This window comes from Drosophila grimshawi, unplaced genomic scaffold (assembly GCF_018153295.1).
Source record: "Drosophila grimshawi isolate 15287-2541.00 unplaced genomic scaffold, ASM1815329v1 contig_1377, whole genome shotgun sequence".
Lineage (NCBI taxonomy): Eukaryota > Metazoa > Arthropoda > Insecta > Diptera > Drosophilidae > Drosophila > Drosophila grimshawi.
Window position 1 is genome coordinate 23,540,254 of NW_025062900.1, and position 18,762 is coordinate 23,559,015.

General features: G+C 37.5%; 2 protein-coding genes across 5 annotated transcripts in view; one reads left to right on the forward strand and one right to left on the reverse strand.

Annotated features, from left to right (window-relative positions):
* The window catches only part of LOC6567164 (protein spire), a 47,074-nt gene that overhangs the window by 20,308 nt on the left and 8,004 nt on the right, over positions 1-18,762 (reverse strand). For all 4 annotated transcript variants that reach the window (XM_032739171.2, XM_032739172.2, XM_032739174.2 and 1 more), the window contains exon 2: positions 12,910-12,959. In XM_032739171.2, the coding sequence (XP_032595062.1) occupies positions 12,910-12,959 (50 nt within the window). The remainder of the gene's footprint in view (positions 1-12,909; positions 12,960-18,762) is intronic.
* On the forward strand, positions 1,186-2,647 carry LOC116805676 (odorant receptor 42b-like). The gene is made up of 3 exons (XM_032739176.1): positions 1,186-1,946; positions 2,005-2,362; positions 2,430-2,647. Exons 1-3 carry the CDS (start codon positions 1,186-1,188, stop codon positions 2,502-2,504), a joined length of 1,194 nt encoding a protein of 397 aa, XP_032595067.1. The 3' UTR covers positions 2,505-2,647.

Sequence of the window (18,762 nt, forward strand, 5' to 3'; positions counted from 1 at the left end):
AATATATCCAACAATATATTTATATCGATATATGGATATAAAATAAACAAGAATCTATATCAAATTATTATTGTAAAAAACAGTTTTAATTAGTAAATAGATATATAAAAAAAAACTATTTGAAATAGGAAATTGATTTATTTAAAATGATTTTATTATATATGTGAATATTTCGTTCATTTAAAAACCACATTGATTAAAATAATAACAAAAAAGAAAATAAAAATTCGAAATACTGATCACATCGGACAATCTATTATATTTATTATTTTTCTGCATTATATTGTCAGGCGCATAAGCCCATCTCTACTAACCAAATTTGGCTACCCCGCCTCGTCCCTCAACGAAGCTAGGCTCTGTTGCGTATCTTTGTATCTGCAGCCATAAATTGCGCCCACTTTGATCTTGCCACATTGAATGTAAAGTGCTTAATGGCCAACTGGTAGGAACCTTTGTGTGGCATAAAATTGCATTGTAATTTACAAAACAAAAAATAAAAAAAAAAATGGAAACGAAACAAAACAAAAGCGAGAAGGCTGCGAACAAAATATATATTTCCAGTGGCAGTTGCAGTTTGCAGCGGCGCAAATGCGAGTAGACCATGCTTGTGTTTATGCAACATCTATGCACAATACGAGTGTCTCTGTTGCCAGTTTCTCTTGGATCGTTCAGCGCGTTCTTTTGGGATCCCTAGAGATTTTAATCGTTGTCGCCGAGCGCCTTGTCAACATTTCAACGTTTCGCTGCATTTGCTGCTACTTTACATTGTCGTCGCATTTCTATACCCTCTACTTATGTAATGCCTATAAAGGGTATTATACATTTTTGGCTTAGTCTGATTAAATAACTGAATAGAACTCCCAGTTGTTTGAGGCGTGCCCTGAGAAAGGACATTCATGTGACACTAGAGTAAAGCCCATTGGCTCTTGTTGTGGACATTTTTTAATTCATGGGCAAAACAAAAGACTGCAATATAAAAAATTATAGACTTCTGCTATGTGAAATGCAATTTCTTTTAATTCTCGTTGAGAATTGAGGCATCTGGAAACAAATTATAGCCTAGAGGTTTGCCAAAGTGCAATTTGAAAGTTCCCATGATGGGCTTATATAAAAGGCTAATCGCTTAATTCAATTTCGCAGTTACACTTTACATTTCTACGGGTCATCAAGTAAGCTAATCTAAGAATGATTTTCAACTACGTAAGAGAACCAACATTGGGAAATCTTATGCCTTATCGTGATGCCTTCAAGTATTTGGAAAGAGGCATGAAATGTGTGGGTTGGATTCTACCGGAAAGAGGATTTCGTTATTACTGGCTCTATCTGTGCTGGATGGCATTGGTACTCACAGTAACAAATATATATTTGCCAATCGTATCCACTCTGGGCTATGTGATTTATTTTGAGCCAAGTGCATTTCTATCCAAATTGCAATCCTATTTCAATTTAATTACTCTCTACTATAAGACGGCGGTAATTTTGACAAATATGTGGCGTTTCCAAAAGGTCAAGGAATTATTCGATCTCATGGACAAACGTTGCGTCACAAATGTTGAACGCATTGAGGTGCATCGCTGTGTTGCACGCTGCAATTGGGTGTATCTTATTAATCTATTCCTCTACACTGCTTTTGCAATATTATCGTATTTGAGTGCAGTGCACCGTGGATTTACTCCCTGGGGTTTCTACATGCCGTTTGTGGACTATCGTGAGAGCACCAGAAACCTCTGGATTGCGGCCACTTTTGAGTACTTTGTGGGTTCGTGTGCGGTTTATGCAGACCTCATGATCGATACCTATCCGCTTATGTTTGGCTTGATTTTAAGATCTCAGCTTCAGCTGTTGATAAAGCGCGTTCATAAATTGCGAACAATTCCCGATAAAACGGACAATGAGAATTACGATGACCTGGTTAAATGCATCAAGGATCACAAGCTTGTGCTGCAGTAAAGTCATTAAAACTAAATTTTCACAATCTTACTGAAAACTTGACCTTGTTTTCAGATATTGCGATCTATTTCGACCAATCATTTCTCGCACATTTTTCGCTCGGCTACTGGTAATAGGATTGGGCCTGGGATTGTCGATGATTAATTTAATGTTCTTTACAACATTTTGGACTGGCTTGCCCACATTTATATTTATTGTTATCTTGGTAATCCAGTCATCTCCCTTTTGCTATGTCTGCGAATTGATCAAAGATGAGTGCTACAACTTAACTTTGGCTATATTTTACACGAATTATGTCGATGCTGGGAGGCGTTATAATTCAACACTCATCTACTTCTTGTACCAGTCTCAACAGGCGATTAACTTTACTGCTGGCGGAATCTTTCCAATCTCCATGCAAACCAATATTAGCGTAAGGCCATAAACAAAATAATTAAAATAAATTAAATTAAGTCGTAATATTAATTTCTGCTTTACAGTTTACCAGGTTTGCTTTCACAGTTGTCACCATCTTCAAGGAAATGGGTATTATTGAGAAACTTGGGGTAAAGTGAACGTTTAAAATTTTTCGGATATATTATTCCAAAGTTATAAGCAGTTATTGTGGATCACAAATCTTTTCAACTAGTTTGAAGCACTAAACATTTTCTTAGCTATAATCAATATTTGTATTCACGCAGAAATGTCAGAAAATTCCGCTAGGGCATATAATTTAGCAGCACATAAAATAATCAATTTTATCTAGTCACCGTTCTTGAGAAATATAAAAATAAAGTTAAAATATGAACATTGATGGCTTAAAGCAACATTTATGTTTTTAAATAATATAGCATTTTTGTTTTAAATTATTTAATAATGAGTAGAAGTGAACAAATTAATAAACTATCAGAAATAGAGATTGAAGATACGAGGTATCTCGAACAAACCAGTCGCTATAAAATATAACTGTTTGATTGTTTTCTAAAATAATTTCATATCATGTTATGAATAATAAACGATTAGCAATAAAGGAACTTAAAAATATAAGTTATCTCTAAGCCAAACAGCCGCGATAAAAAATCAATTATATCTCGGAACCGTTTTGAGAATTTTAAAAATGAAGTTTAAATAGAGCAACATATATTCTTTTACTAATATTTAACAAATTTTGAAACTAATTTGGCAATAGGTAGCAATGAATAAACTACTCTCAGTAGTCGAGCTCAAAGATACAAGATATCTATAAGGCAACCACTTACAATAAATAAACTGGCTTAACTGTTTGCCCTGGTCTAGTCTGCTCCGCATGGGCCAACATTGATCACGACTGCCCAGATAGACAACACAGCACAGCAGAGCACACCAGATCAGAGCAGAGCACAGCACAGACCTGTGCACCGGCCGACTACAAGTTCGAGTCCAAGTCAAGTTGAAAGCTAGTTGGCTGCTGGTTGGTGGCTGCTGGTTGGTGGCTGCTATTGCTGATGCTGCTTCTGCTTCTGCTGCTGCTGCTGTATGTATTTAGACATGACATTCTTTCTATGGAAACAATTGCATAAAATGTGAATCCTGATAGCGACAAAAGAAAAACCACTGGCTGGTTTTGTCAGGTCTAGTGTTCCAGACTGGTCCCATGTGGCGTTGTTGCTGGCCACTGTCTGTTTTTTTTTTTTTTTTTTTAAAGATAACTTAGAAGACAAGAAACCTTAAAACCAGCCAGTTACAAATCACCATAAAGTCAAGTCAAGTTATACAGCAGCATGGATAAATTGTGTTATGACTCCAAACGAGACTGCAGAATTTTTAGAAAAGTAAAAATATTTAATTTCAATTGCATAGAAAGGCATTAACAACTTTAAAAGTGTTGTTTAATGGATATTATCATTATTTTTATTTATTTCTAAGCAATTCGCAACTCATTTGCCCAACCCATACAAAATTTGTGGGTCCAATGGGTTAAAGCCTAAACAAAACTCAAGTATAGGCCACCATGCAGAAGCCCCACCGCCAAATAGCACTTAGCACAGACATTAAATAGATATATAGACAGAAAAAGAGTGTGTGTGAGAGAGAAAGAGAGAAACAAAAGATCGAGATCGGCAATGTAGAAGGAGAAAAAAATTAAAAGAAAAACAGACCAAAACCCAATCGATAATAATCGGCAAACAAGTTTCATAGTTTGACCGACGCGACTCCGAAGACATAATCCCTGGGCGCATTGTGCTTGGCCAGGCTATAACGGAACCGAACCGAACACAAAACGCTAATTGTGCACGCCTCTAGAACATGACTCAAATCAAAAGAAATAGCTTTGGGCCATGCCATACTTACACACACACACCACACACACACCACACACACATACAATCTGTAAGCAAACTGTACAAACTACACAGATATCAATATTTGGGAATCTACCATGTACAACGGGGGCCGAAGCCGATGGCGGCAATGAGATAGCACAAAACGCTGGCGTTTAATTGGGTAATTGGCTCAAGTACCGTACGTATTACCACCAGTGTACCCCAAAGCATCCACCAAATTGAAATACTCGCACATGACTCAAAATATAATAATAATAAATGGGGAGTGGGCCTCGTACTTGCGACTCGGCAAACGTAATGCCGCTAAATTGCAAGTGTATTCGTATATAAGTCGAGAAGAGTGCGCGGAGGGGGGTAAAAGTGTTAGCTGCGCTTATGAATTGACGGCTGTTTGGGTCAGGCTGGCATCAAGAAATAGAATAGAATGGTAAATCGGGAAGTCTTTGACTGTGCGCACAGCTCGTGACTGGACAACCAGTTAGCTACTCCAGTCAGCTAGCCAAAGCGTCTTCCCAGTTCCCATGATGGCGAAACTGGGCGTCAGCTCTGGGAGCTCAGGCTGCTGGCTGCTAGCCGCTTGCCGCTTGCCGCTTGCCTCTTGCTGCACTCTCTCGTTTTTCCTATAATGCAACAGCACCTCGGCAGCAAACACTATATGTATTTATATGTGTGCATAGAGAAAAGTAACTGTTACTCGTTGGCAGTCAGGCAACTTGTTTGCGTCTTCTTTCTATTTTGCTGAATATATGCAACGTTAGATAAGCCTTCCAGCCAAAATAAATAGGAGTGAAGAAAGAGGTAGTGCTCAGAAGTGAATACACTCTGGAAACTAGTTAAGAATTTATGAAAGATATATTGGTTAATCGAGTATCTTGATCTTAAAACATTGTTTCTTACACAAAATAAATCCATAAGATAAGCAGTATTATTTTTGTGAATATTCTTTTCCATTTTTTGTTAAATTTGTATGACACATTATTATTTGTTGAAACAATATAGTTTATTAAATAATCTGTTATCAACATGTATTTAACACTATAACATTAATAGAAAGAACATCTTTTGAACTGTATATGTTAATTTGTATCAAAAGTGATGCAAAGATACTCGCCAAGTTAATGTAGCCCAAAATTGGGTAAGCGTATTAAAAGACTGGTTCGCTCTTGAGTTTTGTGAGGCCTTTAAAGTGGCAAAGCAATTGAAAAAGCGAACTGATGTGTGTGTGTGTGTGTGTCTGTGAGTACATTCGTACAAGTTGAATGTGTGTGTCTCAAGCGTTTGACTTGCATCTACGAATTGGAGGCTGCTAGACCAGCCCATTCAGGTGATGCTTTAATGAGTCCTTTATCACGTCGACTCGCATGTAGCTAGCAACTACGCGAGTCTGTTGTACGACTTGCCATGGCCATAAGAATTATAGCTTCATTGTGAGTGCAATTGGTTCTCATCGTTTGTACCTGGTCCAGAGAAGTGCGCAGTGCTACAGAGGATAGCTAGATTCAATGCTTTTTATTCTAATTTCAAGTGCACAAGCACTTGAACCTTACATTGAATTTAATAGCAAGAGGCTTTCTTGGGTTTTTTTTCTTACTATGTTTGCCTAACGGTCAAGCGCAGGCACTGCAGCCGCAGCCGCAGCAGCAGCAGCAGCAGCAACTGTCAAACACTCAAACACCGACATGCATTCAATAATACGAATAGTGTTTGCTTAGGCGCCCAAAAAATTGAATTGCTTTGGCGGTCATTGGACTCCGGCACCGCACACGGTGTTGGAATTGGGGACTGGATGATAGGAACTGGAGTCGGGGTGTAAGTCACGACGCATGCAATTACATTCAGCTGGATGTACAATTGCTTTAAGAATCGGCACCATGATGTGCCCAAGAGAGTAGAAGACAATGTCGTCGCTTCAGCGAGCCATGAACTTGCCTCATGGCTGGCCATGCCTAAGCCATGCTTATAATAGCTCTTTCACAGCACTGCCTTTCGCTGGCAGCAGTCAGGCAGTCAGCCAGGCAGGCAGTCAGCCAGACAGGGCCGACAGCGTTTAGTTGATCGACACTTTTATGTTGACGTCGTGCGCGTTGTCATCGTCATCGACGATGGACGACTTCGACGTCATCGTCGTCTTCTTCGACGTCTTCGTTTCTGGCAGTTCTGGTGCTGCGCCTGCCAAACCAATTGATTGATTCCATAGAACAATGCGCAATGTTCGCCACTGCGCCGATGCGCCGCCAGCAACAGCTGCAGACTAAACGCTCACACACACAAACACAGAAACTAGACTCACGCACAGTGGGGCTAGTGTTATTTAATGAGTAATTTTTATTCCACAAACAAACTATTTGGATTTATTACGCAATATTTATTTGGTAAAATGTTTTGTGTCAAGTTATTAATGCTCAAGAGATTCTGAATTACTTATTACTAATTATTAATAATCTTAATTTCCAGTTGATAATTCTCTACAGCCTATTAATCAAAATGCTTATTTCCTTCTTTCAAAATGCATTTAAAATCGATCATTAATCTTTAATGTTTCCAAATACCGAGTTGTATCCATCATCCAGCGAACGCCGGTTGAAACACAGGCCTTATGTGAGGAAATGTGGACTTCAGCTGAAACTCAGTTCTAAGTACAAGGAATTTTTAAGAAGTCAAACGACTTGCAGTAAGTTGGTTTCCTTGTTGCTTTCCTGTTGCGTATGACAGGAAGTCGCCCACTGTGCCATGTTCCGCTTTTTATAAATGCGTAGCAATAACACAGAGCGTGGTCACAGCCAAAGAGCCAGAGCCAGAGCCACAACCAAAGCTGCAGCTAAAGTCAGGCCTAGAGCTAGATCCAAAGCCAGTCGGAGCATAAAACAAACGGCGAAGGCACTCAACCAAGTCGCAGTCAGAGTCTGGTCTGGTCTAAAGTCTCTTTCTTGCTGTTGTTGTTTTTGGCCAAGTGGAGCCATTGTTTTGAGGCAGACAAACAGACAGCAGCCGTTACCACTTGCAACATTGTTGCTTGTGGCAGCAGCATAAGGTACCGACGAACCCATAAAAGTACGGGCGGGCCAGCAAATGGAACAGGTACGACTTTTCCAGCTGTTCACGCTCCAAAAAAAAAAAGCGCAATGACTTTTTTGCCAGAACAATACAACATAGAGAGAAAGAAATAGAGATAGAAAGCGGGAGAGAGAGAGAGAGAGAGAGTGGGGAAGAAAGGAGCTGTTATTGCAACACACAGCTGCAAGAGCGCAAACACTTTAACTGAGTCACAACCCACACGACCCACACAACCATCATCATCATTATCATCATCCCCACACCTGAGCAAGTATTTCAATTAAATGGCATAATAATATTTACTGCAAATAATTGTACACACATCGTTTGAGCTGTGTTAATATTTGTGGCAGCTTTGTTGTCGTTTCACAGTTGGGGGACCTTGAAATTCGTATGTTAGAATTGGATGTCTGGTCAATAATTGCAATGCTTAATTGACCGGCAAAGAAACGCTTCGTTAATGTAACAAGTCGGCGGCAACTGATTCCCCTTTGTGTGCTCTTACAAAGTGTATAAGTATTATGATACCTCTTAATCGTATGTATAAGCAAGTTGAGGTAGTATTGTTAATCGAGAAATTCATATATTATTAGCTTAAATGTTAAATGTACGTATTTTAAAGCCGACCACTTTCAACAAGAGATTTTTACACGTTCTAAAAATAATAAGTAATAGAAAAATATGATAACAAATGGTAAAAATGTGTAATTTCATTTTTTAAATTGAAAGAGTTATTATTCATCACCTGTAATTATTCATAGACTACACTGTGCTACAAATTGCCAACCAGCTGATAGCTATTAGACAATCGGGGCCATGGCTTTTTATGTCTTATCTATGCTATAGATATGAAAACCAAACACGAGACTTACACACATGACAGTTAAAAGTATTTGGATTGAGTTGAATGTTGAAATGTTTGTGACTATGTTTTCTTGATTAAATCTTTTAGTTATTACAGGGTGCCATAGCAAAGAACTTGTTTGTGGCATGTAATTAGATTTTTTTCATAGAGTGGCAGCTATTATGAAGCATTGTATTAGTAAACATACAACAAGCTTTGTGTAATTAAAAACTATTAAATTATTTACAAATTGTTTAGTCTGGGTTGCAGTTTAAACAGTACTTTTAGTTAAGTGCAGTAATAACTTCAGTATTGATAGAAAAGTTTGTAATTTTATGACACAATCTGGCAATTATTGTACAATTTCCTGGTTGCCCAGTTGCTTGAATTCAATTTATCAATTAGATATAAATCACAATCTTCCGGATATGGTCAAATACACAATTTTTGATCTTATGGGTTTGTACTCTTTTTTGTTGTGCCCTGCCCAAATTTGGGAATCTTTAGCAATTCGCCAACACATGCCTAACCCAATTTAAAAGAGCTGTCAAATGTGTGTAGAAAACTAATCCTATTTTGTTGCTGGAATCCCTCCACTCTTAAATGTCTAACTGTCGCCGCTGCGGGTCATAAGTTTACCAAAAGGGGCCACACCCCAACAGACTGAAAACTCAAAACCTATAAACCAATTACATAAAACTTCCCGCACACTACCCGTCGGTCTGTCTGTCTGTCAGTCAATGCAATGCTTTATTGGTTTATTGTAAATTGAACTACAAATAGCACAAATTACAAGCTAGAAATGCCATTTATGGCAATGCAATACGGACCCTAAAGACAAGCCCTTTTTTTTGTGATTCGACTGCTTCAATTTTGAAGGTTTACGCAGGCACTCGAGCGTGCTGAGGCGCATCTATCAAATACATATATACATATATGCCCCATGCCCTATGCCCTTGCAGGCAGTATTAAAAGTTAATCATTAAGTGCGGAACGTTGTGGAAAATGAGATACGCCCGATAAAACCAAAAACAGAAGTGGTAATTTTCGCCTCAGTAAACTTCAAATATATAAAAGTTGAATACAAATCTGCTGCACTACTTATTGCTCATCACTTACTACCTGCCAAACCTCGCTCTGATCTGGCCTTGCCGATCGAAGAAACGGTCCGAGCAATTATCCAAACTCAGTAGGGTTAACTGAACTTCCTCTGACATTGGTGGAAACTTAAATTCTTGGAGTCTCCCATCTCCGATATTCCACAAAGGAAACTGGTTATGCTCCTCCGGAATGAACACGTTTCCTCAAGTTCAGTGATGTAAAGTTACGCGAGAAAAAGAGAATAGGTTGCATTTCATGCTGTATCATAATGAGTCAAACTTAACTCAACTGAGTATTTTTAATCACTTCTGAGTATTTTTAATCACTTCTTATTCCGCCGAAAAACCGCCCTAACCTTACCTATTGCCCAATTTACACCTTTTTTAACTAATTAAACAACAGAGGTGCTAGTTAGAGTATACAGTTTTCGATAGCCAAAAGCAAGCTATTTACTGTTGCTAGCATTTCAGCTTTCCTTTAGTGACACCCACCCAGTGACTGAAACACAGTGCTACGACATTTGGGCGACCTTAGGTGCTGGCTGGTTGGCTGCTGGTTTTCTGGTTGGTAACCACAAAAGGCAACTTCCTGGTAACAGCTTCCACATATCAAACGCAAGAGCAAGCTGTCAAGCAGCCAGGCAGACAGTCAGTCAGTCAGTTAGTCAGTCATCCAAGTTGAATAGACAGGCTCAGGCGGTTAGGCAGGGCAACAGTTAGTTAGCTGATCACGAGCCAATCCGGAAAACCAAGGAGACGACTCGAAGGCAAGTTTTAAAGCGGTATTAAATGATAAAGACTTTTGCGGTTACTAGACTGCCAATAATTTGTTAGCTACTATGTATTATGAGCATGCATAAGTGCATATCTCTTTGCTATCAACTGTGATGCCGTCAACCCATTACCACTGACTGTCTGATCATCATCATCATAATGTGTGGAGTCACATGATATGTGTATTTTCAGTTGCTGTATTATAGGTTCCGCATTAGGTGCGCTCCTTGGTCGATTTTGTCATTTTGTCGTTATTTGATTGCATAAGCTGCGCAAACGAGTAACGAGTACTTAAGTCATGCATCTGAGACAGGCGCGCTTTCTGGCCCAAAGCCCAGGCAAAGGTCAAACATGCCTAAGTGCAGTTTGGAGCAAAATGTCACTGCACACGCTGGCGCTCAAAAAAAAAAAAAGAAAAACAAAAAAAAAACTAACGAGAGTTAACTCATGAAGCTCAGTTGCCCTCCACAAATGTGTTTCCACTCAATTTCAATTGCTGTTACTAAACTAAACGCTAAACAATTCGTACCGAGCCAAACCGAAATGTCTGAGTCTGACAATGTAATGCAAATTTGCGCATTGCAGTTGCTTTTTTTCTTCTGTTTTTTTTTTGGACGCCCATTTATTGCATTTCATTTTTAGCTGGGGGACAACCCTCCCCTTTAGCAACCCTCCCCCCAACAAAATCAAAAAAACAAAACAAAAATTTATGATAATTGTACAAATATATTTCAATTTAGCTTGTTGTGGCCACACTGGGCACATAATTCTTACCCTCAACTTGCTGTTGTGCACGACTGGGGTTGAAATGTGTTGAATAAGAAATGCAAAAGTCAAACTGAAAGTAACACAATCGAGTGAAGAGTTTGGCAAATATAAAAGTTTAGTAAGCAATTAGTTATAAAGTATTTCAAGTCAAAAGTAATCAATTGAAGATGAAATGCTTAAATAAATATTCAAATGCTCAAAGTCACTTATTTAAGCACCCTTACGTAAAATTGTCGTAGACGTCTTTTAGTAATGTATCCACTTTCATAAGTCAAGTCAAAAGATTGGCTATAGAACCGGCAATAAAGTAGGTTAGGGCTATAATACCCACATAGTTCTACTGACATCTTTCATATCAAACTATCGACTAAACTAAAGCCTTTTCACATAGCGTGACAAAACACTAGAAAAAAACTCAAATTTTAGCAGGCCATAAAACAAAATGAGCTACAACAAGACTAACCACATCTGCAAAGGCATAATGTGTGAAAGTGTTGATGCTGCTGCTGCTGATATTTTGCTGTTGTTGCTGACGTTGCAAGCCAACAATTTTACGGTAATTTCCAGAGATGCTACGGCCGGACCCACTCCGTTCCGTTCAGTTCCCCAAAGTACCCTTTTATCGGGCCGAAGTGCGAAAGTGTTTTGAGAGCCAAGAAGAATGCATTTGGCTTGCTGGTTCCCACCATAGGCCCAAAAGACTCGCTGAGGAAATGCGCAGGCGTAGAGAATTCACATGATGATCGTTAGTAGCTGTTGTTGTTGTTGTTGTTGTTAGTTTTTGGGGGCACCCATGAATTGGTAGGTAATTAAAACTACTCGCAACTGCAACAGCAACACCAAGAGTGGTTGCATTTACAACAGACAAAGCAGGCACTGCTGCTGCCTGCAAAGTTCGTAACATGGAAGCGCGAGTTTCTCTACGCCTTCATTTTAATGTATCTTTTAGTAAGCTCAGTTTGTTGTTGGTGTTAATGTTGTTGTTGCTGGTTTTCAATTAAGTATTGCTGTTGTTGTGATGGGTGTGTCTGTGTATGTATGTGTGTATTTGTGTGTGTGTGTGTGTGTGCTTGTGTGTGTGAGAGAAATATGCAGTCTACTCAATGGAGGTCGTTCGCTATTCTCCCTGCTTAGCATAAGGCAATTCCATTGTCTTGTATCATGTGAGAAAACGTGTGCATTCTTAAGGTACCTTCAAATTTTTGTAATTATAAACATTAAGTGAGTCTGTGTATGTGTGTGAGTGTGTGTGTGTGCATTGGGGCCTATTAGAACTAGGTAACCATGAGTAAGATTACTTCTATGAAAACATACAATTTTGTGCATTAGGGTTCTTAAGACTTGGTAGAAAGCGACGAGTTACCTGAGAAAAAATATTGTGATATATAATTAAAAAATAGTCAATTATACATGAAAAACTAGGGGGAAAATATACACCACAAAATATAGTATGATACTGATGTGATTTTATAAAATAACTATCTACAAGATTTCCCAGCACTTTCATCGTAGTTATAATACAGAGGTAATATAAAAAATATATATATCTAAAGGATTTTCGATATATTTCCATTACGAGTTATACGAAACTCGTATCATCGTAGCTCCTCAGCAAATTTCAATAGTATTGATTGCATCGAAATGCAAAGAAAAGCAACTATTGATCGTTGCTCAACACTATGACTTAAGTAACCATTCAGGGTGCTAAAATTAGCTCATGTGATTGATTTGTATGTAAATTTCAAATAAGCCGCTCTAATCTAACAAATCGATTACCACACATGTCCCAGTCATTTGAAGAACTATATGACATTACCATAAATCATGAAAGCTTAATTAAAACACGAACCGGAACCATTGAAAAACACACACAAACACATACTCCCAATAAAAATGACGACGACATTTTACTGCCCACTGAGATGAAAATAAAGCTCATTTGCACAGATTTAACGAGCCATAATTCTAATCTGTAATCGGTCAGCACTTCGAAAGTCCAACTGTGTATAGTTTTAGTGGTTCGGTGGTTGTGACACACGAAAAGATTTTAAACTCTTAACGAGCGATAAAAGGCAAAAACACACAAAATGGAAAACAAAATAGCAACAAAACTTACCTTTCTATGCGAAGAGACAAGCGGCGTGTGCTGATTGTTGTTGTCAAAGGCTGTGAAAGAAACAGAGAAAAAAAACAAACCAGAAATTAAATTGTATTATTGAAATCGGTTACAACTGATAAAGGCCATAAAAAGGTGGCCATTAAATGACATATAATAATGTTATGTACAGTTATAGTGCTTTTCAAAACAATTAATAAATAAATAAATCGATAAACGTAACAATCAAATTGCGATTAAGCTAAAAATTGTTTACCTTTCCAATTGCAGTTGATTTCTTGTTTAAATATGCAAACTGTTTGAATTCCGTTCGTCTTTCTTTCCCCTCTCTCTCTCACCCTGTGTATCTGTGTGTTTTGGTGCGCTTTGCACTTCCGTACTTGATCGCCAAACCCAAGCGAGCAAATATTGTAACAGAAATAACTACATACAACTTGAAACGGGTTCAGCAATCATAAACATGTTGTGCAAACAGACGGACATACCTTCTGCTGAGTTGCGGTTTCGGACGTGATGGGGTGTTGGGAGGGGTGTGATCGGGTGAATTTGGGTTGTCTGGTTTGGGGTGGGGCACCTGACATTACCAACAGCACTTTAACGGAAACATATACATATGTAACAATGATCTACTCAAGAGTAATCAACTCGTAAGATACTCCTTATCCTAGTCTAAAGTGCTCTTAACTAAAGATACCCTTTCCCCTAGTCTAAACTACTCTTAGATAAAGATATCATTTCCGAGACAAAAATTCACTTATATAAAGATACACTTTCCAGTAGACAAAAGTGCCCTTAGATATATTCAATTGATGTTAAATTTTTTAAAAACATTTAAAATATCTTATTTATGTTTACTTCTAAATATTACATATAGAGCTAGGACAGATTTATGATACCCATTCAATGCTCGTTTGATGGGTACAGGGTAGACAAATTGTCAATGAGCCAGCGTCAATTGTATCTCATATGCAACTTATACATATATGTATAAGTTTATCTGCTATAACTCTTGGCTTGGCATTTTGCTTAACAATTAAATGCAATTTTTTTGAAAAACCTGCACAAATTTAGTTGAATCAGCGATTGACTGTCCAAGGTGCTCCGGTTGGTTGGGTTGAGTTCGGTTCGGAGCGGACCGGCCGGCTTTTGAATACAGAGCGAGACAAGCCTCAGACTGACCACAGACCGGACGAACTCTATGGCTCGCCAATTTCGTTTAAAGTTTATTAAGCGTGACTGACATTTGTGAATTGTTTTTATTTGTAATTGCTACGCCCAAAACATGCAATAAATAACTCACAAAATCAAGCAAGTCACACAAAGTTCGCTTATCGATGTCAAAATAAGTTTGTAGATCTATTTGTAACAGATAAGAATGTTGTAAACGGAAATGTCGATACATATATTCAAATACTTGTATGTATATATTTGAATTCGAAAATATAAATATGTATTCCGTTGGAGATTTGCAACCGATCTTCTTTAACAATTCATCGACCTTAATTACAAAAACTGAATTCATTTCAAAATTAGCCCATTTAGCACTTCACATTGTTAAACAAAAAAAAGGTGTCCTTTACCATTAGGCAGTTAGGCTACTAATAAAATTGTCTCCTTCAGTAAAGTAATGGGAGTAAATTACAAAACAAAAAAGGGGATAACAAATGATGCATGTCGCGTTAGTTCTGGTGATTTTACGCCATTAACTTTAGCAGTGTGACCTAAGCCCTTTTTTGGGTGTGCTTGTGCATAAAACTTTGAACTTACAGCACTATTTATGGTTTAGGTTCAGACAGTGAGAAAACTTTGTAGAGTCGGTTTTTATAAGGGGGAAGGCGTTTTTTAAATGTTCAAAAGATGAGCTCAGCATGATATCATAATGCTGTTGACTTTGTGGTCCGTTGTCCATCATTTTCGCAGGAAATGAGTTAACACAAAATAATTTTATGGTAGGCAGGGTCAGAAAGCCCAGTCAGAGTCAGAGCAGAAACAGCAGCTGACTCCTGAGTTAGGGCACATAAAAATTCCATGATGCACGGAACATGCCACGACTTTATAATTATATACAAAAAAATATTCTGCTTGGCATTTCTGCGGGTTCCTCTTAATAATTAATTGACATTTAGCAAAGAATTTCAAAGTTTTTCTTATTTATTTTATTTTATTCTATTCTATTTATTTATTTATTTTTTTTTGTGTTTGAATGAATGAAAGATGTTTGCGCATTGCCGACTCTCAACTGTCGAAATTTGCGTACATTGAAATTTATTAATGGGTGATTTATGAGACAGCCGTTACGATTTGGTCTGCTCTGTGCTGGGGCCTGGGAACATATGTTCAACGCATTGTTTGGGGAATTTATGGACGTTAGGATTTGAAAGTTCATAGCGTCTGAACGCATTCGTCAGGCACATGTGTGAAAAATTATAGCAAGCCGACGAAATTATTAACGATATCGTAGATTATCGGTTCGTTGGATTTTGTGATGGATTAGCGCGTCTAAAGAGTTGAGCTTGTTTGTCTAATCCTCAGTAGCGACTGTCTTGGATTAAGTGGCTTAGCCTTCAAGTGAGCAACTTCGACAATAAGCTAATTGAGACTTCAACCCAGTTGTCCAGTAGTTAAAAATGTATTTTACAATCTTCAGAGTTCATTTTCGGCAAACCTTCTATCACTTCTGCCAGCTATTGCTAGATAATCTTTCATTTATAATTTGTGCATTTTTCTTAAGCGGTAAGAGAGAAAATGTGTATCATAGATTGGATCAACAATATTTTGACTTCCTCAACCTGAGATTTCATGAACAATTCGGATTTTGAGCTTTTTTTTTTTTTTTTTGTTTGCTTACCGCATTTGTTGTTCATATACAATTCTTATCGATTATGACTCATAAATGCGTCAAATTATTAATTTCTAATTGGCCATCAAGAGTGGGCCACACACTTCTGAATATACACACAATTTGTATCTGGGTGTTGCTCATACGTTATCTTTCTATGAACAAAACTGACTGTCATCGTTCAAATTTCTAAGTAGTTGATTATTCTTTATAATGCAGCTTACAATTGACGTCAGTCAATCTACTTTCCTTTCTTTTGGGTTCCCATAACTCTATCTCTCTTAGGTGATGTAAAGTGCTTTACAGGGTATCTTATGGTCTTGTATTTTATATCCTTCATTAGTAAATTGTTATTCACTAAAGTGTTGCCCTTTGCACACACATTAGCTAGCTAAGTGATAAGATTAGATTGCCGAAAAGCTTTTGTTCGGACAAAGCGAAAGACAATTCCGTTGCTGTGGTTGCATAAAGAAAATGCACCACTGAGTACAAATTTTGTGAGCGTGCCTGACGGGCGCGATACTTTCCTCAAGCCACCTGCCAAATCCTATTAATAATTATTACAATAATAGGTAGTTAACATAAAAAAAATCATTTTGTCTGCTGCTGGCTTTCAATTGTGGCCCCCTTGGCCCGCTCCTGTTCCCGTTCCCGTTCCAAAACTTTCCGCTCCACCCACACCTTAAAAGGTCAATAGAAAAGTATAAAACATTTCCATGCTTATCTGACGCTTTTTTTCGCTCATTTTCGTAATAAAGTTTTATGCACGTTATTGCCTTTGCTTTTTGCCAGTTGGTTTTTGTTTATGTTTTAGTTGCTGCTGTTTAACCAAGTGGCCTCATGGCAATTTACTTTCTAATGTCAGGAAAGTCATGTGCAAGAGTCAACATCATTTTCTTACTACAAAAATTATTTATATATAATAAATAAACATGTATTTTCGAAAACTTGGTAAAAAAAAAGAAGTTAAATCAATTTAATGACTAAACTTTTTACCCACGCTGCGTCTAGAAATTGATAAATAATCCCCGCGCACAATACGTGTAATCTATGCAGATTTTTTTCTCCATTTTAGCTACAAAATTTGCTTTCTTGTCGCTAACAAAAAATTGTTGAAAGCGGGGTGTCGAAAGAGCTGAAACGTCGACGCCTTTTAAAAGATAATAATCATTATTATTTATTTCTTTTTTTTGGTTTCTAAGCGAAATCAACAAAAATAGAAAATAAATACTTCATACCCTGATAATTTAAACCTATGCTAATTCTGTTGAACTGAAATGAATTTTGCAATTGTTGGTCGGTTTAAATAATTACTAATTAACAGTAATTTGCATTACAACACCGCTGACAAATAAAAAATGCTTTATTAATCAAATCAGTTGAGGAGGAAAACAACTCAAAACTCACCGAAAATCATATGGGAGTGACCTTTAAAGCGCTGCCTTACTTACAATTAACCGCATGCCGGCGTTTACTTTCAATTATAAATTAATTAATAATCTTTAACGATTCGCTGCAGTTGCTGTTGTGTAGCCGGATAGTTAATCATGAGGAAATGATAGATAGTTTAGTAATTAACTTAATAGCACGCGGGGAGGTATTTACAGTGATCATTAAACTAATTTCAACTAACAATTCGAACAGTTGTGTAAATTTAATAGAATTATTAGATATGTTGGAATTTTATAAAAGGCTTCAAGTATGCGAAAGTAATAATTGATACTTTATTAAAAAATAGCAACAGCCAATGGAGAAAGACATCTGCGGCAATCAATCTGAACAGAGGCAACAGGTCTCATCAAAGCCAAACGTCTCTTAATCCTTTGGAATTATATTAATATCTTTAGGAACAAATTGTCTTAATGGTTTCTTGTAGACAAAGAAGTCACCTAACTAAACTAGGCATAGTCAGCAACGGAATCTATCATTTTTTGTGACAGTGAGAAGGAATTCACTCTTTCATCAACCCCATTAATAATAATAAAAATATCACTAATTATACAGCTCTTAATAATCATTAATTATATTAAAAGCATTTTAGAATTGGGCATTTCAATATAAAGCCAAAAGCAATTTGGGAATAGTTTTGTTGATTACTCTTCCCCAAGATATCGTAACACAATTAAAGAACGGAGCTATGTTATATGCAAGTCACTTAACATTATACTATATATATTTTGTATAGCGTATTTGAAGTTTTGTAGCAATTTAGCATAAATGCATGATATTAACAAAGTTGTGAGCAAGGGTGGCGGGACGTGTTGCAGGTGAGGGGCCCATTGCAAATCGGTTAGCTGCGCAGGCGCCATGCAAAATTTGCAACTGAGACTCTCGCTTTCTTTCAATGGGGGAGGGAGGAGGGGGGAAGCAAGATTGGCTCGATGTGTTGATGACTGTGAAATTAGACGCGGGCCGCGTCGGTGGCTGCTGATCGGTAAGTATCTGTTATCAGAGGTGGCTGACTTACTGACTAAGCGACCAACTGAACGACTGGCTGAATGGCTGAGTGGCTGACTGAGCTGCTGCCTCTTTCACTTTGAGCTGAAATTACAATATAAATTTATGTGTTTGTGTGCGCATACATATTTATATACAGAAACAATCTTTAATCAGCATTTACGCTTTCATCTTTCACATTTCTCAAAGACAGCGACGCGCGTCTCGAGAAAAAAACAACACAACAACAGCAACATAAACAACAACAACAATAACATAACCGAGTAACCTGTTGTTATTGTTGGTGCTTTGAATCTGCGCAGCTGCTGTTTAAAATAAAAATTTATTTTAATTTCTTGATCGAATTTACATAGCTGGCATATTTAACAAATTCACAAATTTACGAATCTTCTTTGTCTATTTGTCTAATTTAATTTGGGAATTGACCGCCCATCAAAGTTTATTTATATTGCTTTTCACAAAAGATGAAAGCAAACGTGACGTTTTGAACATTTAAAACTCAACATTTTTTGGGCAGGAGACACCTCTCGTGGGACTGTCCACTGATTATGCAATCC